General features: G+C 44.2%; 1 protein-coding gene across 2 annotated transcripts in view; it reads left to right on the forward strand.

The window, feature by feature from the left end:
* HEPACAM (hepatic and glial cell adhesion molecule) overlaps positions 1–25271 on the forward strand; it is a 36081-nt gene that overhangs the window by 538 nt on the left and 10272 nt on the right. For both annotated transcript variants that reach the window (XM_089652127.1, XM_089652126.1), the window contains exons 2-3: positions 11288–11629; positions 19358–19639. In XM_089652127.1, the coding sequence (XP_089508253.1) occupies positions 11288–11629; positions 19358–19639 (624 nt within the window). The remainder of the gene's footprint in view (positions 1–11287; positions 11630–19357; positions 19640–25271) is intronic.

The raw sequence follows: 25271 nt of genomic DNA on the forward strand, positions 1-25271 counted from the left end.
TTAGTTTTGGATAGAGTTTGGAATGATTAGAAAATTCTGTCATATTTTTGATGCTATTCAAAGCTCTGCTAGAGGGATTTCCTCAAATTTACCGTCTCAGTAACAACAGTTTTTCCAGACAGGAAGTGAGTTATAACCTTCAACAACAACACAGTTAAAAATAAAAATGCTTTTCTTTCGCAACTGTTAAAAAAAAAATGCTTTTCTTTAGTAGAGTCAGGAATGTTAGATGAAAACTTCTTAATTCTGTCTGTGTCCCTCTTACAGATTTTCCCTCACTTCCTGTCTGTTGAAAACATTGTCACCGGGACAGTAAGTGAGGGGCAACTTCTCTAAAGCCTAATACACACGATCAGAAAATCATACAAAAAATACAGCTTTCAAAGCGATCGTACGATAATCTGATCGATAGTACACAGCTTTCGTCTGAAATTATTCGAAGGGAGAATCACGAAAAATTTTCTTGTATGATTTTCCTTTAATTAGTACCGCTTTCATCCAAAAATACAATACAAATACAATACATTACTTCTGAATTTTTATTCTGTCATACAAGAATTTTTGGAACTTTACTAACCTCTTCACTTATTATTATTATACAGGATTTATATAGCACCAACAGTTTGCTCAGCACTTTACAATCTAACGGGAGACAATACAGCAACAATACAGTTCAATACAAGACGGGTAGGAGGGCAACTTACAATATGAGACTAGCATGCAAAAGAAAAAACGGACAATCATTCGTCCGATATTTTCATCCCATGTACAGGTCTTAACAGAGCCCTGGTTAGAAGTTAAAACATGAGAAGGGTTCTTCCCTAGTCCGTTTAAAACTACAAGATAAAAGTTTTGTCTGGATGTATACTTTAATATCTACAGCAGCCTTTTCTCGACCAAAGGTTGCTAGGGGTTCCTTGAGTACATAGCGAAAAAATAAATGATGATTACTTTCCTGCCTGATGGTGCCTGCATAGTTTTGGCACCAATATTACCCATCAGAGCCAGTGGCAAGGGGCTTGTTTCTCAGGTATATAATTACTGATCACCAATGAAACTTTTATGTGTCTGTAAATGGGGCGTTCTTCCTACTGACCACTAATGTAAGGGGGTTCATCCTCCATTGACCACTAATGTAAGGTGGTCCATCCTCTACTGATCACTAATGTAAGATGGTATTGTTCCCAGTAACCAGACCACCAATGTAGGGGGGCACTTCTCCACTGACCATTGTTATAAGGGGGACACTTCTCAACTGACCATCAATGTAAGGGGTATACTTCTCCACTGGTTGTCAATGTGAGAGGGGCACTTCCCCACTGACCACCATTGTAACGGGTACCTTTTCCACTGACCATCTGTGTAAGGCGGACCTTCTCCATGACCATCATTGTAAGTAGTGCAATTCCCCACTGATAATCAGTGTAAGGGAGCAATTCTCCATTCACCATCAATGTAATGGGGACCTTGTCCACTGACCATAAGTGTAAGGGGTGCAATTCTCCACTGACCACCAGTGTAAGAAGGAACCTTCTCTACTTACTGTCAATGTAAAGGGGGTCTGCAATTCTCCACTGACCACCAATGTAAGGGGACCCTTCTGCACAGACCATCAATAAAAGGGGGCACTACATTGAAAACCAATGTATAGGTACACCTCTACTATTGACTACCCACCTACCCATGCATAGGAGCATTTTACCACCAACTTAAACCAGAAACCACAGGGGTATACTTCTCCACTAGTTGTCAATGTGAGAGGGGCACTTCCCCACTGACCACCATTATAACGGGTACCTTTTCCACTGACCATCTGTGTAAGGCGGACCTTCTCCATGACCATCATTGTAAGTAGTGCAATTCTCCACTGACAATCAGTGTAAGGGGAGCAACTCTTCATTCACCATCAATGTAATGGGGACCTTGTCCACTGACCATAAGTGTAAGGGGTGCAATTCTCCATTGACCACCAGTATAAGAAGGAACCTTCTCCACTTACCGTCAATGTAAAGGGGGGTCTGCAATTCTCCACTGAAAAACCAATGTAAGGGGACCCTTCTACTCAGACCATCAATAAAAGGGGGCACTACATTGAAAACCAATGTATAGGTACACCTCTACTATTAACTACCCAACTACCCATGCATAGGGGCATTTTACTACCAACGTAAACCAGACACCACAATTTTTACTGCCTGTCTTTCATTTCTGGCAATTATTATTATTTTGAATTTCCTTTTTATTACAGAAAATATTTTTTGTATAGAGCAGGAGGGTGTTAAAACACAGTCTGCATTGTGTGGTGAATATATTAGGTATGCCACATTCCTTATTTGTTTATTTATTTTTTTATATAAAAATTACTGTTCATGCCCATGTACAGTCAGATGAACTGTCAATATAATACATTTTTGCATTAATAATTTAATTATTTCAAAAGTTCCTCCATGGTAAAAAGGTTGACAAAGGCTTATCTACAGTATCTTACAGTACAATAATATTAGGCTGTATGTATTATTATTATTATTATTATTATACAGGATTTATATAGCGCCAACAGTTTGCTCAATGCTTTACAATATAACAGGAGACAATACAGCAACAATACAGTTCAATACAAGAGGGTTAGGAGGGCCCTGCTCCTTGGAGTTTACAATCTTAGAGATATGGTAAAAAATTGAACCAGATGCTGAAAGAAAACAGTCCTACAGCTTTAATCTTCCTTCAACAAGTTTCTAATCCTTCTTTTAAACAGTACTTGCAGTTTAATTCACCCATCATTCAGTTTTTCAGTCCTTCTGGTGGCTTTGTACCTGCTTCTAAAACTAGAGAAGAAAGACTGCAAGCAGATTATCTGGGGAACAAAAATGAACCCTGTGTATTTCATCTGCTGCTCACCGAGTACAAAGTGAAAGGGAAAAATGGAAACTAGAAGGATCAAAACTGCAACATGCTGTATATTTAATCTGGACTGTCAATTTGAAGGTCTGTGTACACAATGGTAGTGTTTATATGGACAAACAGACAATGAAAGACCTTTAATGAGCCACCAGTTGTTTCCTGCCCATAGAGAGCCAATAGAAAGGAAACCAAACATTTTGATGTCTGCCTTATACTTAGTCTCCTAAAAATGACTCTCTCTTAGAACTTTTTTTTTAAACTAGCTTTAGACGTTAGATTGTGTCTGAATTATACAACCATTACTCAAATTTTCATTCTCTGGGACCACCCAAGACCAGGGGTGGACTGAACATTTGGAAACTCGGGCACTGCCCCAGGGCCCGGGGTCAGTAGGGGGCCCCATGAGATGCCCCTGGTACCATTTTCAAAGGCTTTTTTGAGTTTTGGCAAGGACACAGGGGCCCCATGATCCCCTATTGCCCGGGGGCCCCATGAGTTGTCAGTCCGCCCCTGCCCAAGACACGCTTCCTGACCAATCCCAGCGATCATCTTAAACATATTCTCCTGGACAGTTGTCATTGTGCCCCCAGATCAGCTGTCAGTATGGCAGTCAGTAGGGCACAGTGTGGGTGGGTCAGGAAGGCACAGTATGGGGGTCAGTAGGGCACAGTGTGGTGAGTCAGGAGGGCACAGTATGTGGGTACATAGGGCACAATGGAGGTGGTTCATGAGGGCACAGTACGAGGGTCAGTAAGACACTCAGGAGAGCACAGTGTGGGCAACTCAGGAGGGCACAGTGTGGGAGGGTCAGTAGGGCACAGTGTGGGTAGGTCATGAAGGCACAGTATGGCGGTCAGCAGGGCACAGTGTGGGTGGGTCAGGAGGGCACAGTACAGGGGGCAGCAGGCAACAGTGTGGGTGGTTCAGCAGGGCACATTGTGGGTGGGTCAGGAGGACAAAGTGTGGGTGGGTCAAGAGGCACAGTGTGGGTGGGTCAGAAGGGCACAGTACAGGGGGCAATAGGGATCGGGGTGGGTGGGTCAGGAGGACACAGTACAAGGGGCAGTAGGAAACAGGGTGGGTGGGTCAGGAGAGCACATTGTGGGTGGGTCAGGAGGGCATAGTGTGGATGGGTCAAGAGGGCACAGTGTGGGTGGGTCAGGAGGGCACAGTACAGTGGGCAGTAGGACACAGTGTGGGAGGGTTAGGAAGGCACAGTACAGGGGGCAGTAGGGTACAGTTTAGGTGGGTCAGGAGGGCAGAGTACAAGTACACGGGACAGTAGGGAACAGTGTGGGTAGGTCAAGCAGGCACAGTACAGGGAGCAGTAGGACACAGTGTGGGTAGGTCAGGAGGGCACAGTATAAGGGGCAGTAGGGCAAAGTGTGGGTGGATCAGCCTGTATGGACAGTGGACTCACCAATATTGCAGCCTCTAGTGTCCTCCAATTTAAATTTTTGCAACTGCACACACACACACGGCTGCAGGGGATGATTTGATGGAGGTGACCCAAGTACAGTTTTCAGATGGAGGTATGGTAGGCTTCCCTGAATAAATACGTTTTCAAGGATCGTCTAAAGGAGGACATGGTAGAAGCTAACCAGACCTACTAGGGTAAGGAGTTCCAAAGGATGGGAGAGGTTCTGGAGAAGTCCTGCAGGCGAGCATGGGAAAAAGATCTATCCATCTACCTATCTTTATATCTATCTATCTATCTATCTATCTATCTATCTATCTATCTATCTATCTATCTATCTATCTATCTTTCTCTATCTATCTATCTATCTATCTATCTATCTATCTATCTATCTATCTTTCTCTATCTATCTATCTATCTATCTATCTATCTATCTATCTATCTATCTATCTATCTATCTTTCTCTCTCTCTCTCTATCTATCTGTCTATCTATCGTAATCTTATTTATCCATTATCTTTCCATCTTTCCTTCTGTTATGTTGTATATTACACAGGGCTATGCTCTTCATACTTGAAATTATTGGGGATTTTTTTTTTTCGCTCCCAGTGGCTGAATGGATTGAAGGAGAGTTTAATATGTGCTGCTAGAGAAGGGGGTTAAAGCAGACCTCCGGTTTAAAAAAAATCCCTTCCTCTGCGCATGCCCCACACATATTGTTTAAAACTATCCCGTATACATACCATAATTCAAATGATCTCATGGATAGTCACATGATATCCTGAATCCTCTTCTTGGTTGCTAACGTTGACACTTTTTCTAGTAAAAAATATGTCCTTATGGTCTCTTTCCTATTAATAACACCAGCAAAAAGTCACGTTTTTATTGGCAACCCTAGCAGTAGTGGGCCGTCTTCAATACTGCAGAGAACAGTGCTGACAATATGACATCAGGAGTTGGACGTGACTTGACTTTTTACTATTTCTGTACTCACACATCTGCCGCCCAGCGTCTGAGTATACATAACTGCATCAAATACCAAAGCCTGGTAGCTTAAGAATTGTAAACCTGTAAATTACAATGTTATGCACATTTAGATGCTGGGAGGCAGCATGTAAGCTCAGACAATTGATGGGACATATTTTTGGCAATCTTCCACCCCCAATTTCCATCCTGACAGTTCAGGGAAGTAAACCTAAATAAGGGAGCAGATATAATTCTGTACAATTAATATTCTTAAATTCCCTTTAAAGGTTAGTTCTGGGTGGACTAAGGCTGTCAATGTGTCAGATAATTTGGGTCTGGGCAGCTTTGCACAGAAACCGATGAAGCGATCACACGTTTCACAGTTGCTTCTGCTGTTTTATTTTGTTCGTCCTTAGCCAAGATGAGGTATTGAGGCCCAGGGATGAGGTTGCTGCCACTGGTTCTGTCCGGTTATTCCGGCACCCCGCCGTGTCTGGTTTTGTAGCCACTTGATATATTGCCTTGTTGTGGCTATTGTGTCTTTAAAATGTGTTTTCCCTGGATGAGCTCCTTCACTGACTGCCAAGTAAACATGCTCTGCAAATACTCCTCCCTGACTGTGCTGACTTAGTTGTTAAAGACTGCAAGAAGCCTCCCCCCCCCAACAGGAGAGGCCCACTGCAGGGGCCACAGAGGCTTTCCTAACTAGAAAAAATAAAGATCCTGCTAGGACATTTTATACCAGTAAGATTTAAAGCTGAACTCTTTCATTTAATTAATAACTACAAAGGATAGAAATCTACTTTGTATGCACCAAATGTCCGCACAAACCCAGGTATGACCTTGTAAAAGTAGCAGTGACATCATCAACAACAGGGATGAGCTCAGGCTTGTTCAGATACTAGTCCAAACCTACCTTAGCTATCCCACCAGAAAGCAGTCAGTGCACATCGCCAATCGTAAATGGTTGAGACATTCCCCTTGTATACTCTATGCGGAGCTCCAGGGCTGGGAGTGCCTCACTTGTTTATGATTGGCAGTGTACAGTGGCAGCTTCCTGGCCTGATAGCTCAGGTGGGTTCAGACTGGGAACCGAACACGCCTGAGCTCATATCTAATCAACACAAAAAGATTGTCTAAATACAAGAGTTGTGAATTGTTCCTTGAATCTTGGTGTGCTTTCTGTATTTCTTCCACATCTGTGCAGTAATCCAGTGTGAAACCTTTCCTCTGTGCAGGAGCTTCCTGTAATAAAGACCGGTCACTGCTGCTCTCTCTCCTAGTGCAGGGTGACTGGTCTTGTCTCCTCCCCCTCCCAGTAGTTTTTTGCAGGCAGCCTGTAGTGGGTGGGTCCTGCTGGTCCCCTCCCACACCTCTACTCTCTGCACAGGCTATGTACAGCACTATGTTTATGTGGTAATAACTAGGGTTGCAAAGGCATTTGGTGCACACAAAGTGGATTTACATCCTTTCTAGCTATTGAGAAATATATTTAAATGAAAGTATTTATGCCCCAGGTTCTGCTGTAGCCTCCCTGGCGGTATTCCCGAGTGTAGCTCGGGGTAAAGTTTCAGCACCACAAGCGGTAACCCCGAGCTACACTCGGGCTTACCATGCGGCGCTGCTCCGCGATCCCTCGGTCACTTACCTTGTCCTGCGCTTCTGCGATGTCCCTCCTGCAGTGTCCCCTGTAATGTAATCCGGCGGATGCCGGCATCTGTAATCTGGGTTCCGTCCCCTGCGAGCGTCGGGACGTACAGGGGATGAAACGGCAGGAAATTTAAAATGACAAAAAGTGACATTCACTAAAATCCCTAAAATCACATAGTAAAACATTACTGTATCAAACCATTTCACATACATTTTGTCCCGAGTGCTTTGTCCTGTCCCCTGCCTGCATTTTTACTGTTCTTTCTGCCTGGAAACTGAGAAACGTCCATGGCGTCCAAAAAGCGTCCCTTTAGGTCAAAAGCGGTTTTAGACCGGCTAGAGAACAGTGATAGTAAATTAGAACCACTTGCAGAATTGAGTGATAATGATTCGTGGGGAAATTCGTCATCAGACACTGAAAACGATTTTGCGACTTTGCTCAGTGATGTGTGAACTTGGCGCTCTATTTCAAATTTCAGTGTTTTTGGTTTGATTATATTATTGAATTAAATTTATTATTATTATATTATTATTTTTTATGATTATTTATTAAATTATAATTTATGATTTTGTGTTTCAAGTTTTATCTTACCCGGAATGTTTACTAGACTCTTGTTCAGACAGATTTCAGTGAGTTATTCCTAAAAATTACAGGCCTACAATATAAAACGCCAAATTTCCATGCAAAATAATGGTACCGCTTTCAGCAGCAAAAATCTGAAATAATCATACCGCCAGGGAGGTTAAGCAGTCTGTATAAAAAGATCTCTCCTGCTGTACAGGTCTACGCACGTCATAGGCTATCCAGGCAACTCACAACATAGCTGTATGCGTTAAAAATGTCCTAAGATTAGGAGAACCCTAACAAACATAGAAAACATAAACATAAATAATTCAATATGATTACAGCCATGCTGCAGAAGCCTGCTAAAGTTAGTTAGGGACACTCCAGCTTAAGGTAGGATTCCTACATACGTTAGCATTCAACTTGACCACATTGAAAAATACTAAGTCAAACCCATCCTTTCCAGTCATAAAAAATCTGTTGCTTGTTTTTGAAAGGTGATGGGCTTGCATCCAGTAATACACATCTTACTCCACATCCCATGACAGCTTGTGGTTCAGTACTCACTCTCTAGAGCTAGAATGTGGGAATCCTGCCAGCGGCCATGTCCCATCATGAAGATGTGGTCACTGGTCCTGCAGTAAGTACAGTGCAGACATGATAGGAAGCAAGAGAGGTGGTAACCTTGACTGGTTGGAGACCAACATAAAGAATGGCTTTGTTGGCTATCACAAATGGAACTGGCAACTGAGATTAGTATTCCTGGATGCAAGCCCATCACTTTTCAAAAACAAGCAATAGATTCTTAATGTAGGCAAAGCACCGATTCACTTTAAGGGGGTAATCATTCTCCAATTTGTTAAATTACAACTAGAAAAAAAGAGACCATCACGTGTCAGTGGGCAGGCTCTGACCTATGCCAACACCCCCCAGGTGGCCCCAGGTTGTAATTTCCCATCCAGGTGCTGTCATTTCCCTGGAGACATCTATAGATGCAAGAGTTTAGATCTCTATTATATGACAAAGGCAGTCTTGCACAGATCATAAAGCAAATGCTATGGGGGTGAATTTACTAAGAGCAAATAAATTGTGCAGTTGCGCTAATTTTCCCCAGGACTTAGGCTACGTTCACACTAGCGTTGTGTGCTGGCGGCAGAGAGGCGTTTGGGAGGCGTTTTTACCGCTTCCCAAACGCCTCTGCCAATTCTGCACATTACAGCACATGGTGCTGTTCTAATGGGAGCGTTTGCGTCGCGTCGCATTGCGTCGCGGCAAAACGGACGCCTCTGGTCGAGTCAGGAGGCTTTGAAGCCTCCTATTCTCCTCTATGGTGCCACTCCGCAAACGCCCGGCCGGCGTTTGCGGTGCGGTTGCGACGCAGTTGCGGGGCGTTTGCGGAGCAATAACACCACTCAAACTGCATTATAGGCGTTTGTGGGGCGTTATTAACGCTCGGCAAACGCCTAGCAACCGCCGCTAAACCGCGCATGCGGCGTTTGCGGAGCGTTTGCCGAGCGTTAAAAAACGCTCCACAAACGCCGGACCAATGCTTGCCAAACGCTTTAGGGGCGTTTGGCAAGCGTTGGTAAAACAGCCAAGTGTGAACGAGCCCTTAGTGAGCTTCCCTTTATAAAGAACACCCTATCAGGTGCAAGAAAAAGTAAAAAAGATCAGCATTTTTGCTTGCACATAATTGGATGATGGAAATCAGCAGAACTTCACTGTATTTACTAAGCTATGAGTGCAATTGCACTTGCAAAATACAGTCTATTAGCCTTTAGTAAATCCACCCCTTTGTGTTTATGCGTTAGTCTTTCCCATAAAACAGAGATTGTCAGATGTATATGATATTGATATGTAATTATATTATGAAGGGCAAATATTTATATGCCCTTATTTAGAGGCTCCACATCCAAACAGCACCTAGACACGTGTGTGTCAACATGACCTTAGAAGGCTTCAATAATAGAAGATCTGAAAGTAGGTAGAAATGGGGTAAAGTAACAGGTCAGCTGTTAACAATACTATAAAAAGTGACTCCACCGGCATCAGATTCCAAAACACACACATAGATTGGAAATTAATGTTGCAGGCAGTTAAATATTGACTGATATTGGAGCCTGTCTGGGCATTATTGGGCCAAAGGGGAGAATTCTTTGATGGACTTGCCTATTAAAATGGAAAAACCTACTGTTTATTAATCTCATTCTTCAAATCCGTGCTTGAACCCATGCAGGTAAGATGCTCTTACTTTATGTTATGTTATTGTTGCTGAACCCAATAAAGTCTTTTAATCTAATTCTTTATCCTTGCTGGAACCCATGTTATGTTATTGTTGCTGAACCCAATAAAGAAATATATGCTTAAAAAAAGCCCAACTTAACCCAAAAGAAAAAAAGGAAAAAAAACTCAATACCCTTGGCAACCAATCTTATGCAGGTCTAGGAATTCTGATTGCATGCCTGAATTTGATCCTTTTATCCAGCTCTTCCAGGACAAGGTCCTCTGATACCCCAGGTGAAGATGTGGGTGAAGATACCCAAATGCACCTACCTTCTCCTCCAAACTGATGGAACAAGCACATACAGTGACTTGCGCAGGGTACACAAATGACAGTGGCTGCTCACCGGGCCTAGGGGTTCCACCCCTTTGGGCAGGGAAAGCCACAATGGATGGGGGGATATTGTTAGAGCAGCGGGACTTAGTCATAATCATCATAGTAAAACAAACTTGGGTTTCCATTAATATTATCATAACAAACATAAGTTCTTCTTTCTGGAAGTAGTTTATAACTCATCAACTCATGCCATCATGAACTTATCAATTTATTACCAATAACCTCATTGCATGGAAAACACATCAGTAGGTGACGTTGAGGTGGTCTCCTCTGCATAAAACAGATTGATAAACACATATTGCTTTTTTTTATTCCAGAGTTATCTATTTTCCTTTCTTTTTTCTGACTTACTGTGAAGTGGAGAATGAGCCATTTGGGAGTCAGCACACAGGGGTGGTTTGATGTGGGCAAGTGCATCTGTAGCTAAGCACTGCAGAGGCAGGAGAAGCTCCTGCCCCAGGAGCTTCCCACCTCCACAGCTGTGTGTTGTAGGAAATGGCGTGTCCTGCCCCAGAACCCCCCCAGCATGGTGTCCTTGGAGATTAATGAACCAGCGCTTGGGGATGGACTCGATGCAGGCTGCAACCACATTAAGAATGTCCTGGAACAATCACACCTTGCTGCCCTCAACAGACCAGGGGAATCCAAATATACTGAATGAGGAAAGAACAAACAGAGGGCGCTCAGGCCTAGTGCATTACCATAAAAAATGTTTAATAAGAAATAAAATAGGTGTTGTACTCACAAACGACAATAAAGTCAAGGCACATCATAAAAGAACAGCTGGGTCAACACCGTGCTGAGCAACAATCCGTAATGGGGAATGTAGACATCCAATAGGCTGACGCGTTTCGAGGAGCCTCTTTGGGCTCTGAGGAAGAGCACTAATGCACTAGGCCTGTGCGCCCTCTCTTTGTTCTTTCCTTGTCCTTGGAGATTGCAGGGTGTCTCTTGCCCTGGAAGCCCATCATACTGTCCTACATGGGTGCCTCTCTTGCTCCAGAAGCGCCCCCTCCAGCACGATGTCCTGGGGTGGTGTCTCTCCTGCATTCCACCATTATTGTGGTTTCCTTGATTTTTGCAGTTCTGGTTGTTGACTTTGATAGTTACTATAGATTAATAGCAGATAATAACAAATGGTGTAAAATCTGACTTTTCTCTTATGCTCCCAGATCTGGTGGACGCTGTGAACATCACCAGTCACATTCAGCACATCCACGGCACATATGGACAGTCGGCTCTCCTCTCAGTGCAGTACAGCAGCTCGAGCAGCGACAAACCTGTGGTAAAATGGCAGCTGAAGAGAGAGAAACCTATCACTGTGGTGCAGTCAGTGGGCGCAGACATCATAGGGAACCTACGTGCAGACTACAAGGATCGGATACATGTTTTTGAGAATGGCTCTCTGCTAATCAGTAACCTCCTTCTGTCCGATGAGGGGACCTACGGGGTGGAGGTCTCCATCACCGATGATACGTTTACAGGAGAAAAGACCATCAACCTCACTGTGGACGGTAGGCGGTAAAGGGTCGGTCCATCCAAAATGTATATTTAAGACACAGATGAACCATAGTGGGCCGAGTCAGCCCTTGCCATATATGTTTTGGATACTTTAATAGTGATATCTCCCATAATTTCCAACTTTGTTCCTGTCCACCTGATAGCTTTGGGTGTTACATGTTACATCCTTCAGAATGTAAAATAGATAAAAATTCAGCAGGGATTGTGGGTACCACTCATAATGGGCACAGAAGGTGTGCAGACCCAGGAACTCAGTGCAGGGATGGTGGGAAGCCCTCATAATGGGCACAGCAGGTGTACAGACCCGGGAACTCAGATCAGGGATGGTGGAAGCCCCCATAATAGGGTGTACAGACCTGGAACCTCAGCAGCTGTGTAGACCCAGGGACTCAGGGCAGAAATGGTAGGAGACCCTCATAAAAGGCAGATCAGGTGTGCAAACCCTGGAATTCAATACAGGGATGGTGGGAGCCATCATAAAGGGCACAGCAGATGTGCAGACCCAGGAACTCAGTGCAGGGGTGGTAGGAGCCATCATAAAGGCACAGCAGATGTGCAGACTCAATAATAATAAAGATATTGTTTTTGTAATGGTTACAAGAATCTAAGGAATCTTTATCAAACATTTGTGCAGTGAAGATCCCATGGGTAGTAGGACTACAGGGGTAGTAAGACTGCAGGGTGTCTTTCTGAGAGCATACTGACAATAAAATTCACATCAGTGGAGTACTCATTTTAAAATATGGCCTTTATAGACATCACTGGTAGCAAAATCTGAGCACAGGAGCAGGGCATTACATCTCCGGAGCCTATTGGTAGAGAATTCTGAAGCGCCCACCACCCCCCTGTTAAAACCAATTTTTTTTTCTTTATAAAATATTTTCATATAAATATTTTTAAATGTGTAAAGGGGAATGCTGTGGACTTTGATATAAAGGGGAACACTGATGTAAGGGGGTTTCTAGTCATCAGAGCCCCCCCTTACCTCAGAGGCCTCAGAGTTCTCCTTTACATCAGAATCTGCAGGGTTCCCCCTTACATTGAAGGGGGTACCTGTGCAGACCCTGATGTAAAGGGGAACTCTGATATAATCAGGGGCGGACTGACCATTTGGAAACTCGGGCACTGCCCGAAAGCCCGGGGTCAGTAGGGGACCCTATGAGATGCCCCTGGTACCTTTTTCATAGGCTTTTTTGAGTTTGGGCAAGGACACAGGGGCCCCATGATCCCCTATTGCCTGGGGGCCCCATGAGTTGTCAGTCCACCCCGGATGTAATGGGGACATTGCGGACCGTGATGCAAATGGGAACTCTGAACTAAGGTGGCCTCTGCTCACTAAATCCACCCCCCCCTTACATCACAGTCGACAGAGTTCCCTTTTACATCAGGGTCTGCAGAGAGGGAGGGCTGAAAGGAGGGCAGTGAGAGAGGGGGGGGGGGGTTGAGAGAGAGGGGGGTGAGGGGGGAGATGGGAGAGAGATCTTTGGCCTGTTCCTATCTGCAGTACCTCCTCTGCCCCCCTTTCCCAGTCTCTGTCTGCGTGTAGGTCTGTGAATGATGCCCAGAACCTGACAGCCAGCAGCAGGCAGGGACCTGTCTCCTTCTTGATTGGGGGGTGTTCTGATCCTTCCAGTGGCTCCCTGACAGCCTGTGCCTCCTGCTCATTTTCAATCTTTGGGCCTCCAATCCGCCTGTCTTCCATTCCGGGAAGCAGACCTCACTGTTGAAATTGGAGCAGAGAGGTGGTTGGAGGAGTCCTGGTTCAGGGAGGTTCCGGGGATGCTGTGCTTGCCTATTCAGGGGTCAGGGTGGTGGTGGAGCTCTTCACCCTACTGGGCTCTCAGGCCTAGCTGTCCTCACCTTCCTTGCGGCCTTCATCTGCGGGGCTGCCTGCATACTGAGGACGTCGCTATTGTTGCCACACAGCCTGCAGCTGCTTGCACCCCCGAGCCCATGGAGAGAGACAGAGGGGCACAGAATTCTCTTTCTCTCTACACACAGGCACGGTGGGTGCCCACTACACACAGACATGGTGGGTGCCCGCTACACACAGGCACGTTGGGTGCCCGCTACACACAGACACGGTGGGTGCCCACTACACACAGACACGGTGGGTGCCCACTACACACAGACACGGTGGGTGCCCGCTACACACATGCACGGTGGGCAGCTAATGGAAAATCCAGCCCTGCACATGAGCCCCCAAGGATAAGAAGCAGGATATAAAGGTTTTAGCAAACAGAATCAGAAAAATCACCAGCCACTTGCAATAAAACCTTTGGTGTCATTCAGTGATCATAATAAATAAAATGCAGAAATTTACCTTTAGCTGATCTGCATAAATATACAGACACGTGGACAATGATTATTGGCAGCACTGAAAATTTCCCTGATGTGTTTGGCCTCCGTGTGCCCATATATCCAAATGAAATGGCAACCAGAGAATCAGAATTACCTGATGTGTGTAGACAGAGACTCTATGGAAAGCTTCTCTTATGCAGGCCATAGACGGGTTGAAAATTGGCCGCTTAAAAAAAAAAAAATGAAAAATCGGTCGTTCGATCGGCTGACGTTACCACCAACAGTAAAAAAATTGGCCGATTTTCGTCCCGTCTATGGACAGAATTTAACCCCATAATTACTTCTGTACCTTGCAGAGACAGGGGAGCACACAGGGGAGCAATACATAAGAATAATAATAAGAATTCCAGTCCGCTATTATATTTTATATGAAAAGTCTTGCGGTTGCAACAAATGTATCCATTTGTATCCATTTTGGATACAGATGTTTTTATTTGGATACAAATAGATACATTTGTTGCAACTGCAAAACTTTTTCATATAAAATATAATAGTGGACTGGAATTCTTCTTCTTCATTTTCTTCTTCCTGCGCAGATTTTTTATCGGAAAAATGATCGGCCGATTTGCCCATCATTGCCGGAAAAATCGGCCGATCGTCAAAATTGGGCGCAAATTTTCCAACATGCCTGATGAAAAAAATGTGCAAAAACCCCGAAAAATGGCCAACCAATTAACCCACTTTCAGCCGAAAAATCAGCCGATTTTCGACCCGTCTATGGCCAGCATTTCTGACACCAATGTGCTTATAGCAGCATGTAAGATAAGGTAGTTGTAGTTAGTTGGCTGGCCACTAGATACAGTATTTCTGTTCTCATTATAGCCTGTGAAGTGGAAAGTTAGAAGCAAGCGATAGCTTCCCTTTTAGCTAGAGCCCTTCTAGTTTTGGGGGGGCACACTCTCTCTTGGGGCATAGAAGCTAAACACCCCACACCTGTGAGCATATAGCCAGCACACTTAGGCCCTGGACAGGACAGGAGGCCGCATGGAGTGGACCTGTATGCAGGAGGAGCCAGCTGTAGACATTCTGACCCTGATGGAGGTGAGGGATAGGACGGATTGCAAAATGCCTCTCAGGCCAGGCTGGAGATCCCCATATAAGGCTGCTTCTCTGAAGGGTTCCCTGGAGAAGTGTACCCAGCTAGGAGCTGTCTACAGAGAGTACCTTTGACCCTGGTCAGAGGAGAGACTGTAGGGGGCTGGCTGTGAGGTGCTACATGTGCTTTCACTTGCTACTACTGAACACTCATGTGTTCAGACCAGAGGCTCTTCATGCCTCTTGTGTGTGGAACAGGTCCAGGGAATCCTCCAGCCAGCTACCTGGATTATCAGAGACAGTCTACTTCCTTGTGAGAGACTTTTGATGAAGAAAAATACAAGTAGTTGTTTGCACTTTACTACTCTTGAAGAGTTTCTCTGAGTGTCTCATAGACTGGACTGTGCTGCCATCTAGCGCCAGTGTATTGGGAAACTGCTCCTCAGGCAGCTCATGTTATTGTAATAGTTTAATTGCCTGTTATTTGTTCTGTGTTTATTGCATACCCCCGTTACCATCTTGTTTGCATGGTCAATTTATCCTGCTTTCATTCAGTAAATCTTAAATTGCACATTGCTGTTTCTTTACTCATTTAGATGATACCTTTACATTATAATAGTTTTATATGTATATTGACTGAAAGACAAACTAAGCTCAACTAACACGTTTTAAGCAGTTACAATGAAAGATGTTATGGTTTACTGCAGTGTTTCTCAACCTTTTTCCAGTCAAGGCACCCTTTAAAATTCTGCACAATCTGAAGGCACCCCATTCTAAAATGTAAAAACTATTCTACACACATCCAGTACACCCAATGTTAGAGGTGATTTATTCTTCCAAAGCAAATACACCTTTGTACACTGGTACTGACTAGTATTCCAATGTGTCTCTGTGTTTCTGTCCCTCACTCTGCTAATGTGACCCCAATGCTGACAGAGAGGGGCAAACAAGGATGATGTCCATGCACCCCACGTCCTCCTTATCAACTGATGTCATTGGTTGTCAGGATGCTGGCAGATAGAAGGTCATAAAAGTGCACAATAAAAACCTGTAGCTTTGTGTTCTAAAAGGCAGGTTTGATCTACCTGCTGGCTTGTATACAATTTTTGGTCATTTTGCCAAGGCACCTCTGAAGAAGCCTGAAGGCACACCAGGGTGCCTGGACACCCTGGTTGAGAAAGGCTGGTTTACTGTATATAATTTACTAGCAGGATCAACAAATAATAAAACTATGTTACTGTATCCTGTAGTGACATGGAGGTCAGCAGGTTCACCACTGAGATCTGTGGGGGTCCCAGGAAATTGACACTCCCCCAAGTGTCAGTTTCTCAGCAGACTTCAGGGAATCATTGCTCAGTAAGGGTGCAATGTTCAGCAATACAGGCGACAGGAGGGGTAAGTATTGATGTGTAGAAGTGGAAAACCCAGTCACTCCTGCGCTTGGGGATGGACTCAATGTCATTAAGACCACATATGGAAATACTTGGGATATGCACGCCTTGCTGCCCTCAAAGAACCGGGGGAGTCTAAAGTACTGAATAGAGAAAAACAATTGGAAGGCGCAACGGCCTAGTGCATTACCTTAAAAATGTTTAATGAATGTAAATAATAAGTATTATACTCACAAATGATCAATAAATAAAAGGCACGTCATAGTAGGCTCTGAGGAAGAAGCTAGTCCTCGAAACGTGTCACCCTTTTGGATGTCCAGAGTTCTCACTACAGATAGACACGCAGTGTGAATTGGACAGAGCTGTTTCTTTATAATGTGCCTTTTATTTATTGATCATTTGTGAGTATAATACTTATTATTTACATTCATTAAACATTTTTAAGGTAATGCACCAGGCTGGTGCGCCCTCTGTTTATTTTTCTCTATGGGGTTAGTATTGAGTCTCTTCTTTCACGGAATATGCATTGCTGAAACAATTTACTTATATGACAGGGTCACTTGAAAGTGGAAAAAAGCAGTGACAGGCAGGATTTTTATGACAGAAGAGATCCTTTTGGTCTCTTCTGGCATAATTGCTTCTCTCTCTCTGTCAGTGTTAATGTACTCTGAGCCATGGATGTGCAGCTCAGTGTACATTTATGGCAACTGCCTGTGCTGTGATGATATGACTCCCATGCGTATGCATTGGAGTGACGTCATCATGGCCTGGCCAATCAAGTGGCCAAACGCAGAAGAAAGACTGGGAGAAGAAGGAAGAATCCATGACTGGTGGGGGCACTGACAGGGCAGCACTGAAGAGGATAGTTTGGCAGATAAGTCTGCCATAATGTGCAAATATGCTGTGTATTCTAGGATATTATGGGTATCACCTCCTGGGGGCCCATTTAGAATCCAAATACACTTTAAAGTGTTTGTGCACCCAAAAATAAAACACCTACTCCCCCAACAGGTCTTGTGAAGCTCATCATTTTGAATTGCAGGCTTGTTTTTCTTCAGTTTGTACATGTTAGAGGTTAGAACCACTTTTTGGTTTTTATTGCAGTCTGTGTCCCTACTGGGAATATTCTCCCCTCTAGGTGAGTATCATCCCAAGGACCTAAAGTGAGGGAAAACCTAATTTGTTTGAGTTCGCACTGGAGCAGAAATAGAGGAGAAATCTTCTAATAGGGACACCTTTTCTGGTGATAAACACCTAATAGTGTGTTCACACTGGCAGTGCTGGTCAGCGTTCCTCAATGCAGTGCCATTGTAAAGACAAGGCAAAAAGCCTTGTTTTGTGTAGGACCTGTTCACAACAATGCGCTGCGATCAAAAGATGTAGGCAATGCTCTGCAGCATACAGAACTAAGGCCCCATTCACACTTTACATTTTTAGTTTAGTTTTTTTGTGGTTGATTTTCATGAGATTCCATGTGTTGCATATAGGGCAGTCCATTCACTTCAATGGGCTGCCATATGTGCATTAGTCACCCAAAATAAGCTCCTGCTTTTTATGTGACAAGCTTCATGCTATTTTTAAAGTGTGTATTTGCTGCGATTGCCGTGCAATTCTGTCGTGTGACAATTGCAGCAAAATCGCACCGCGTTTGGGGTGCCATCTAGAATTAGTGACACCCAAATGTGCATCATTCATTTTGCAGCGATTGCCATTTGATTTGGAATTGCAGGCAGAATCACAGTGATTGTGTCTGTAATTCTGGATTGCTAAGTGTGAATGGGGTCTAACACAGAAGTTACAAATAAAAGAATGAAGAAACAATGCAATGCATCATGCATTATGTGCTGTGTGTTATGAACTGTGCAGTGTGAACATGCCCTAAAAGGGGATTTCCCTTATTATGGAGAGATTTCATGATGTCACCTCTTCTGCAGTACATCCAATCAGAAAATGCTTTGCATATATTAAGAAATATGGAACGCATTCTTTGAATGGTAGCTGCGCCGAGGGACCGATGCAGCATTGCAGCCACTGTTGGTTATGTGTTAGAGAAGACACTGGTAGCTTGTGATGAGGCAGAACTCTGTTTTACTTGTGTGGCTTAAGTTGCAAACATACAGAACACATTTCAGCAGACATCTTGGTTTTGAAGAGAGAGAAGAGAGGAAGGAAGAAAGAGAACCAACCAGGTTTACACATATGCACAACTAGTAACCTTAGTGTACAGTGCCATCTACTGGTCAAGTGATATTAACATACAATACTATATATAGTACATTATAGTACATGCTGTTGCATTCCCAACAGCCACTTGGCACAGGACTTGGAAGACTGCGGCGATCACTGTAGTAGTGACAAATACTCCAGTGATTCTCTGCTTCCACAGGGATCCCATAGGTATGGAATATGGATACTTACATTGGTCCAAAGTGGACCAATGTAATTATGCAAAACAAACCATACCTGGAATTCAGCTTTAACCACCTGTTGTCTACAATTGATAGTTTGTCCTAATCTCTGACTTGTTGGATCATAGTGTACTGGTGATAATTGAGCATAGTGTCTCCTTTGGCCATGTTTTGCTTTGTGTGTCACTAATTTAGTTGATAACAATGGACTGGGGTAGAAGTTGGAGTGAGGGTGTAGGTGGGGAGAAAGGGGGATGGGATGGAGAGGGGGGGTACGAGACAATTGATCCTAGGTAGGCGGGAAGTATATAATTGGCACCAAATATGATGATTTTGTCTTATGTCCTTTACCATTGTGGAGTCTCACTTTTCCTACTGTGTTCTTCATTATACAAAAGCCCTGACAGATACTGTATAAGAAGTTGTTAAGCAATTTAAACAGTCAAGTTTAATGATTCATTTTTATTTTCAATAAATGTCGACAGAAATATATCCACAAAATGTACCATTTCTATGTTCCTTGCAGTTCCAATATCCAAGCCCCGTGTCACGGTCCCGTCATCCACTGTCCTGGAGCTCGCAGAGAACTTCACGCTGAGCTGCATCCATGATAATGGCACAAAGCCCCTCTACACCTGGCTGAAGGGGGGAAAGACCCTGGCCAATGACTCCAGGATACTACTCTCCCCCGACCACCGAGTGATGACCATCTCCAGGGTCACCATGGCCGATGATGACATCTACATTTGCTTGGTGGGAAATCCCATCAGCAGTGGACGCAGCACTCCATTTAAGCTCACTGTCTACAGTAAGCAGAATATGTATTTTTTATAATATAGTTTATAGTTGTTAAAGGGAATGCACGGTGATTATATATATATATATTATTGATTATGATCAGGACTATAATATACAATTTTTAGCAGTACAATAAATGCTTGAGTTTTTTGGGGTATCTATAAAATATTGCAGAAAAGGGCAAGGATCATGCTTTTACGAGTTGCTAGTGATGCCGCACGGTGACCCAAGACAGTACAACACCTGTTTAGTTTTTTTCTCCTCAATGCCAGCATTTAAGACCTGACAAAGGGGGAGCTCTGAGCCTCCAAAACACACTGCAGTTTTCTTTTATCATTTACATGATCATTTTATCATGTTGAAAAAAAAAAACTACCAGGCTCACACTAATTTTGTAGCACAACCATCCTTTCTACATTTTCTGCTTTTTTCAGTCTAGTGGGTGGGGGTGACAATTTGCTCCCCTTAGAGGCAAGCAGAGCGCCCCTTTACTTATTGGCATGTGCAGGCTTCCTTAACTACATTCCCCACCATCCCCTAGGCTCCCATAATCCTCTGGATTCTTGGACATGCTCAGGGGATATACAGTAAATTCCAGCTCTTCCCATCCTCTGGTACTCAGAGAAGCCACACCTAATGGAACTGCAGTGACTGGGCAGGTGAGCTGCTATCAGGTGCTGGGCCTTCCAACTTTTTCATGCCATTCCATGTATCCAGTGAGTGGGCCACCAAGGAGTGCAGTCATGGAGGACACTGTGCAGACTGGCTCTGGGATATTGCCCTTCCAGTGGGGTGGCATTACCTTCAGCCACATGAAGGTACATTGCTTTGAAATAGTAATCATACCCCTTGAAATGTTCTACATTTTGTCATGTTACAACCAAAACCATAAATTTATTTTATTGGGATTTTATGTGATAGACCAACACAAAGTGGCACATAATTGTGAAGTGGTAGATAAATGATAAATGGTTTTAAAAAGTTTTTACAAATAAATATCTAAAACGTGTATTCAGCCCCTTTTACACTAAAATCTAGTGGAACCAACTGCCTTCAGAAGTCACCTAATTAGTAAATAGAGTCCACCTGTGTGTAATTTAATCTCAGTATAAATACAGCTGTTCTGTGAAGCCCTCAGAGGTTTGTTAGAGAACATTAGTAAACAAACAGCATCATGTAGGCCAAGGAACACACCAGACAGGTCAGGGAAAAAGTTGGGGAGAAGTTTAAAGCAGGGTTAGGTTATAAAAAAATATCCCAAGCTTTGAACATCTCACGGAGCACTAGTAAATCCATTATCCGAAAATGGAAAGAGTATGGCACAACTGCAAACCTACCAAGACATGGCCATCCACCTAAACTGACAGGGAGAGGCAAGGAGACCATTAATCAGAGAAGCAGCCATGAGGCCCATGGTAACTCTGGAGGAGCTGCAGAGATCCACAGCTCAGGTGGGAGAATCTGTCCACAGGACAACTATTAGTGGTGGGCTGAACAACCCCCTGTTCGGTTGGGGATCAAACATTCCACCCTACTGAAAGTTCAACCGCAAACTTCGAACAGGGACAATATACTGAGCGGTGTCACGATCGCAGCGTCAGACCCCAGCCCTTCTCACCAAACTCGTGACCGAAGGACTAGCCAATCTAAAACCGCGATGTCACGTGCGTAACAATGCCACACCCAGCTGCACCCTGCACAACGATTTTCCAGCTAATTGGACCACAACCTGTGTGCCGGCAGCCTGGGAGCGATTGTTACTGGGTCAGGTTAATTACGCAATTAACCCTTCACACTGCCACCACCTCCTTTTTGTACAGAAAAAGAGGAAACTCGGTGATATCAGTTATAACACTATAATGGTTGAGGTAATAGTCTGTATAATGCGGTTATACAGAGAGTTAAACAAACACAGTAGCATTCTCTTTGGAGGCAGGAATTCGTAAATTGCAATACAGAGCTATAGAAACAGTTCAACACTTTCAGAAGGAAAGATTTATTACTAAAAGGTCAAGCAGGTGCAATAAAAATATTTACAGAAAAAGATGTAACTAAGATATATATATAAATATACAGAGACTAACAGCACAGCAAAGAGATATCAGAGAGAGGTGAAAGGGTTAAGGTACTTGCCAAAGTCCTGGGTTAGCAGATCCAAGTTTCAGAGCGAAAGGGCACGGGTCGCCCCAGGTGGTACTGATGTTAGAATGGGAGACGTCTTCAACTACTTTCTCTTAGGCCTGACAGCCTAATTTGTCGTTCCCCAGCAGGGGGTGTCTCTGAAGTCAAGGACCAATACCCCGTTTTGGGCATGTAGGTATGGGCGGATACCTCAACTAGAGCCAAAATCTCCCATAACTCATATTTTGGCTTATAACTTTCCATCTGCACAAGTGACATTCCACCCATGTGTAGATTATTATGCAGACACGTCTGAGGATTGATTAGATATGAATTATGAAATTATACACTGATCAGTTCCCGAGATCTACTTTTCTGCTTCCCTATGTATTCGAGACAAGGAGAGCGACCCATTAAATTGTTCATCTCCTCTTAGCCAATCTGACGATATATCTGGTTTTTATGTAAGTCTCTCATATTCCAAGATATGAGACATAGGGGAAAAATGGATTTTAACAAAGGTTATCTGGTCGTGTTTCCTGGGAATGTTCTTTGAACTCCGGGGAAAGCTTGCCTTATCTTATACGAGGTGTTAAATTGCACAGGTTCTTTGGACAGCTAGGCCCGGGCTCAGAGAGGTGTTTTATAGCTCTGGGCTCCCTGCTGGCTCTAGCCTGCCAGTGACCCACAACCAGATGTCACTGTGGCTGAACAGAGAGGAAGGGGGAGAATGGGGGGGGGGGGGACATGGCGAACTCTTAACCAAAATGGAGGACTGCGTCAGTCTCTGGTGCGCATGTTTGCGACAAGCGGTATCTTACTGCATCTGAGTATGTGGTAAGATACCGCTCAATTACTAAAATACCGCATGAGTTTTATTATTAAAGCAGAGTTCCACCCAAAAGTGGAAGCTCCACTTGTTTGCCTCCTCCCTCCCTCCACTGCCATGTTTGGCACTTTTTGGGGGGGAGCGGGTACCTGGTTTTGACAGGTACCCGCTCCCACTTCCGGCTCAGTTTACAGAGGCAAAGTGAGCCAGAAGTTCGGCCCCCTCCTTCCTCCCAGTTTCCTGGGAACCTTCACAGGTCCCAGAAGACTGCCGGACCAATCAGGATGCACAGTGCGACTCACGCATGCACAGCGGGCACCCGGCTGTGGAGCCGCAAGCTGTCACAGCCTGGTGCCCACAGTTGGGATACCAGCACCGGGGAGAGGAGAAGAAGAGAAGGGACGGCACGGGTGAGCACATCGCAAGACCCTGGGACAGGTCAGTGTGTGTTTATTAAAAGTCAACAGCTACAGGTTTTGGGGGATCGCCCTGCCCCCTTGTGACATCAAGTCCTGTGATTTGTCAAAGCATTGCACCTGACCTGCAATGCTTTGGCCAATCACAATGCATTGTCAAGGCGAAGTGGGGCCCGGAGAGTGAACAGCCCGCCAAACACCCGAACCATTCACACACAAACAGTCCATGTTCAAGTCCAACTGACGTTCAACTCGAACATGCAGCCCATCACTAACTATTAGTTGTGCACTCCACAAATCTGGCCTTTATGGAACAGTGACCAGAAGAATTCGATTGTTAATAGAAAGCCATAAGAAGTTCCATTTGCAGTCTGTGAGAAGCCATGTGGGGGACACAGCAAACATGTGGAAGAAGGTGCTCTGGTCAGATGAGATCAAAATTGAACTTTTTGGCCTAAATACAAAACGCTATGTGTGGCGGAAAACTAACACTGCCCATCACCCCGAACATCCCCACTGTGAAATATGGTGGTGGCAGCATCATGTTGTGGGGATGCTTTTCTTTAGCAGGGACAGGGAAGCTGGTCAGAGTTGGTGGGAAGATGGATGGAACCAAATACAGGGCAATCTTAGAAGAAAGCCTGTTAGAGTCTGCAAAAGACTTGAGACTGGGGCGGAGGTTCACCTTCCAGCAGGACAACGACCCGAAACATCCAGCCAGAGCTACAATGGAATGGTTTAGATCAAAGCATATTCATGTGTTAGAATGGCCCAGTCACAGTCCAGACCTAAATCCAATGGAGAATCTGTGGCAAGACTTAAAAATTGCTGTTCACAGATGCTCTCCATCCAAAATGACAGCGCTTGAGTTATTGTGCAAAGAAGAATGGGCAGAAATGTCCCTCTCTAGATGTGCAAAGCTGGTAGAGACATCCCCAAAAAGACTTGCAGCTGGAATTGCAGCAAAAGGGGGTCCTACAAAGTATTGACTCCGGGGGGCTGAATACAAATGGACGCCACACTTGTCACAGATTTATTTGTAAAAAAGTTTGAAAACCATTTATCATTTTCCTTCCACTTCACAATTATGTCTCAGTAAAATACATTTACATTTTTGTTTGTAACATGACAAAATGAGGAATATTTTAAGGGATATGAATACTTTTTCAAGGCACTGTACATACCAAAGACTCCTCCAACTTCACCTTTGTAAAACTTGCTTGGGGAACCTTTCTACCCACTAGATGAAATAACAGCTACAGTCAGCCTCCTAGTGGACAGCTGATACAACTCCATTTCTAAAGAACTGCAAACAATTATTTGTTTTAATCTGTACCTTTCTGATACTCTGTTATACACCCATTCTTTACCTTGGAAACCACTAATCAACTTATTCACTCCCTGGTTATATCTTGCCTTGACTATTGTAACTCCCTCCTCATTGGCCTACCTCATCGCAGGCTATCCCTTCTTCAGTCTATCATGAATGGTGCTGCTAGACTCATCCACCTTACTAACCATTCTGTATCTGCCACCCCTCTCTGCCAATCCCTCCACTGGCTTCCCATTGCCCAACGAATAAAATTCAAAACATTAACAATAACATATAAAGCCATTTGTAACTCTGCCCCGAATTACATCACCAATCTTGTCTCCAAATATCACCCAAACTGTCCTCTCCGCTCCTCCCACCACCTCCCGCTCTCTAGCTCCCTTGTCTCCTCCTCCCATGCTCATCTCCAGGACTTCTCCAGAGCCTCCCCCATCCTCTGGAACTCTCTACCCCAATCTATCAGACTATTGTCTACTCTGCCTACTTTTAGACGATCTCTGAAAACCTATCTCTTCAGGCAAGCCTATCCTGCCTTCAGCTAATAATGGAATCTTTTTTTCCTTCTACCAGTCCATTCCCCACAGTTACTACCTTTTGTACCACCAGCCCCTCCCTCTTAGATTGTAAGCTCCAAGGAGCAGGGCCCTCCTAACCCTCTTGTATTGAACTGTATTGTTGATGTATTGTCTCCCATTATATTGTAAAGTGCTGAGCAAACTGTTGGCGCTATATAAATCCTGTATAATAATAATAATAATAATATTGTGCTGCCACCTAGTGGTCAAGTGTTGAAATTATTCCTGAGCACGCCTGTTACTGAAATAGCTTTCCAGTAATTAAAGTGTTACTAAACCCCGAACCCTGCATTCACTATATCTGGTCTCCCCAGACCCTGCATTCACTATATCTGGTCTCCCCAGACCCTGCATTCCCTATATCTGGT

The sequence above is a fragment of the Staurois parvus genome, unplaced genomic scaffold (genome assembly GCF_062004578.1).
Source record: "Staurois parvus isolate SC_StPar_1 unplaced genomic scaffold, SC_StPar_1.0 ptg000671l, whole genome shotgun sequence".
NCBI classification, from domain to species: domain Eukaryota; kingdom Metazoa; phylum Chordata; class Amphibia; order Anura; family Ranidae; genus Staurois; species Staurois parvus.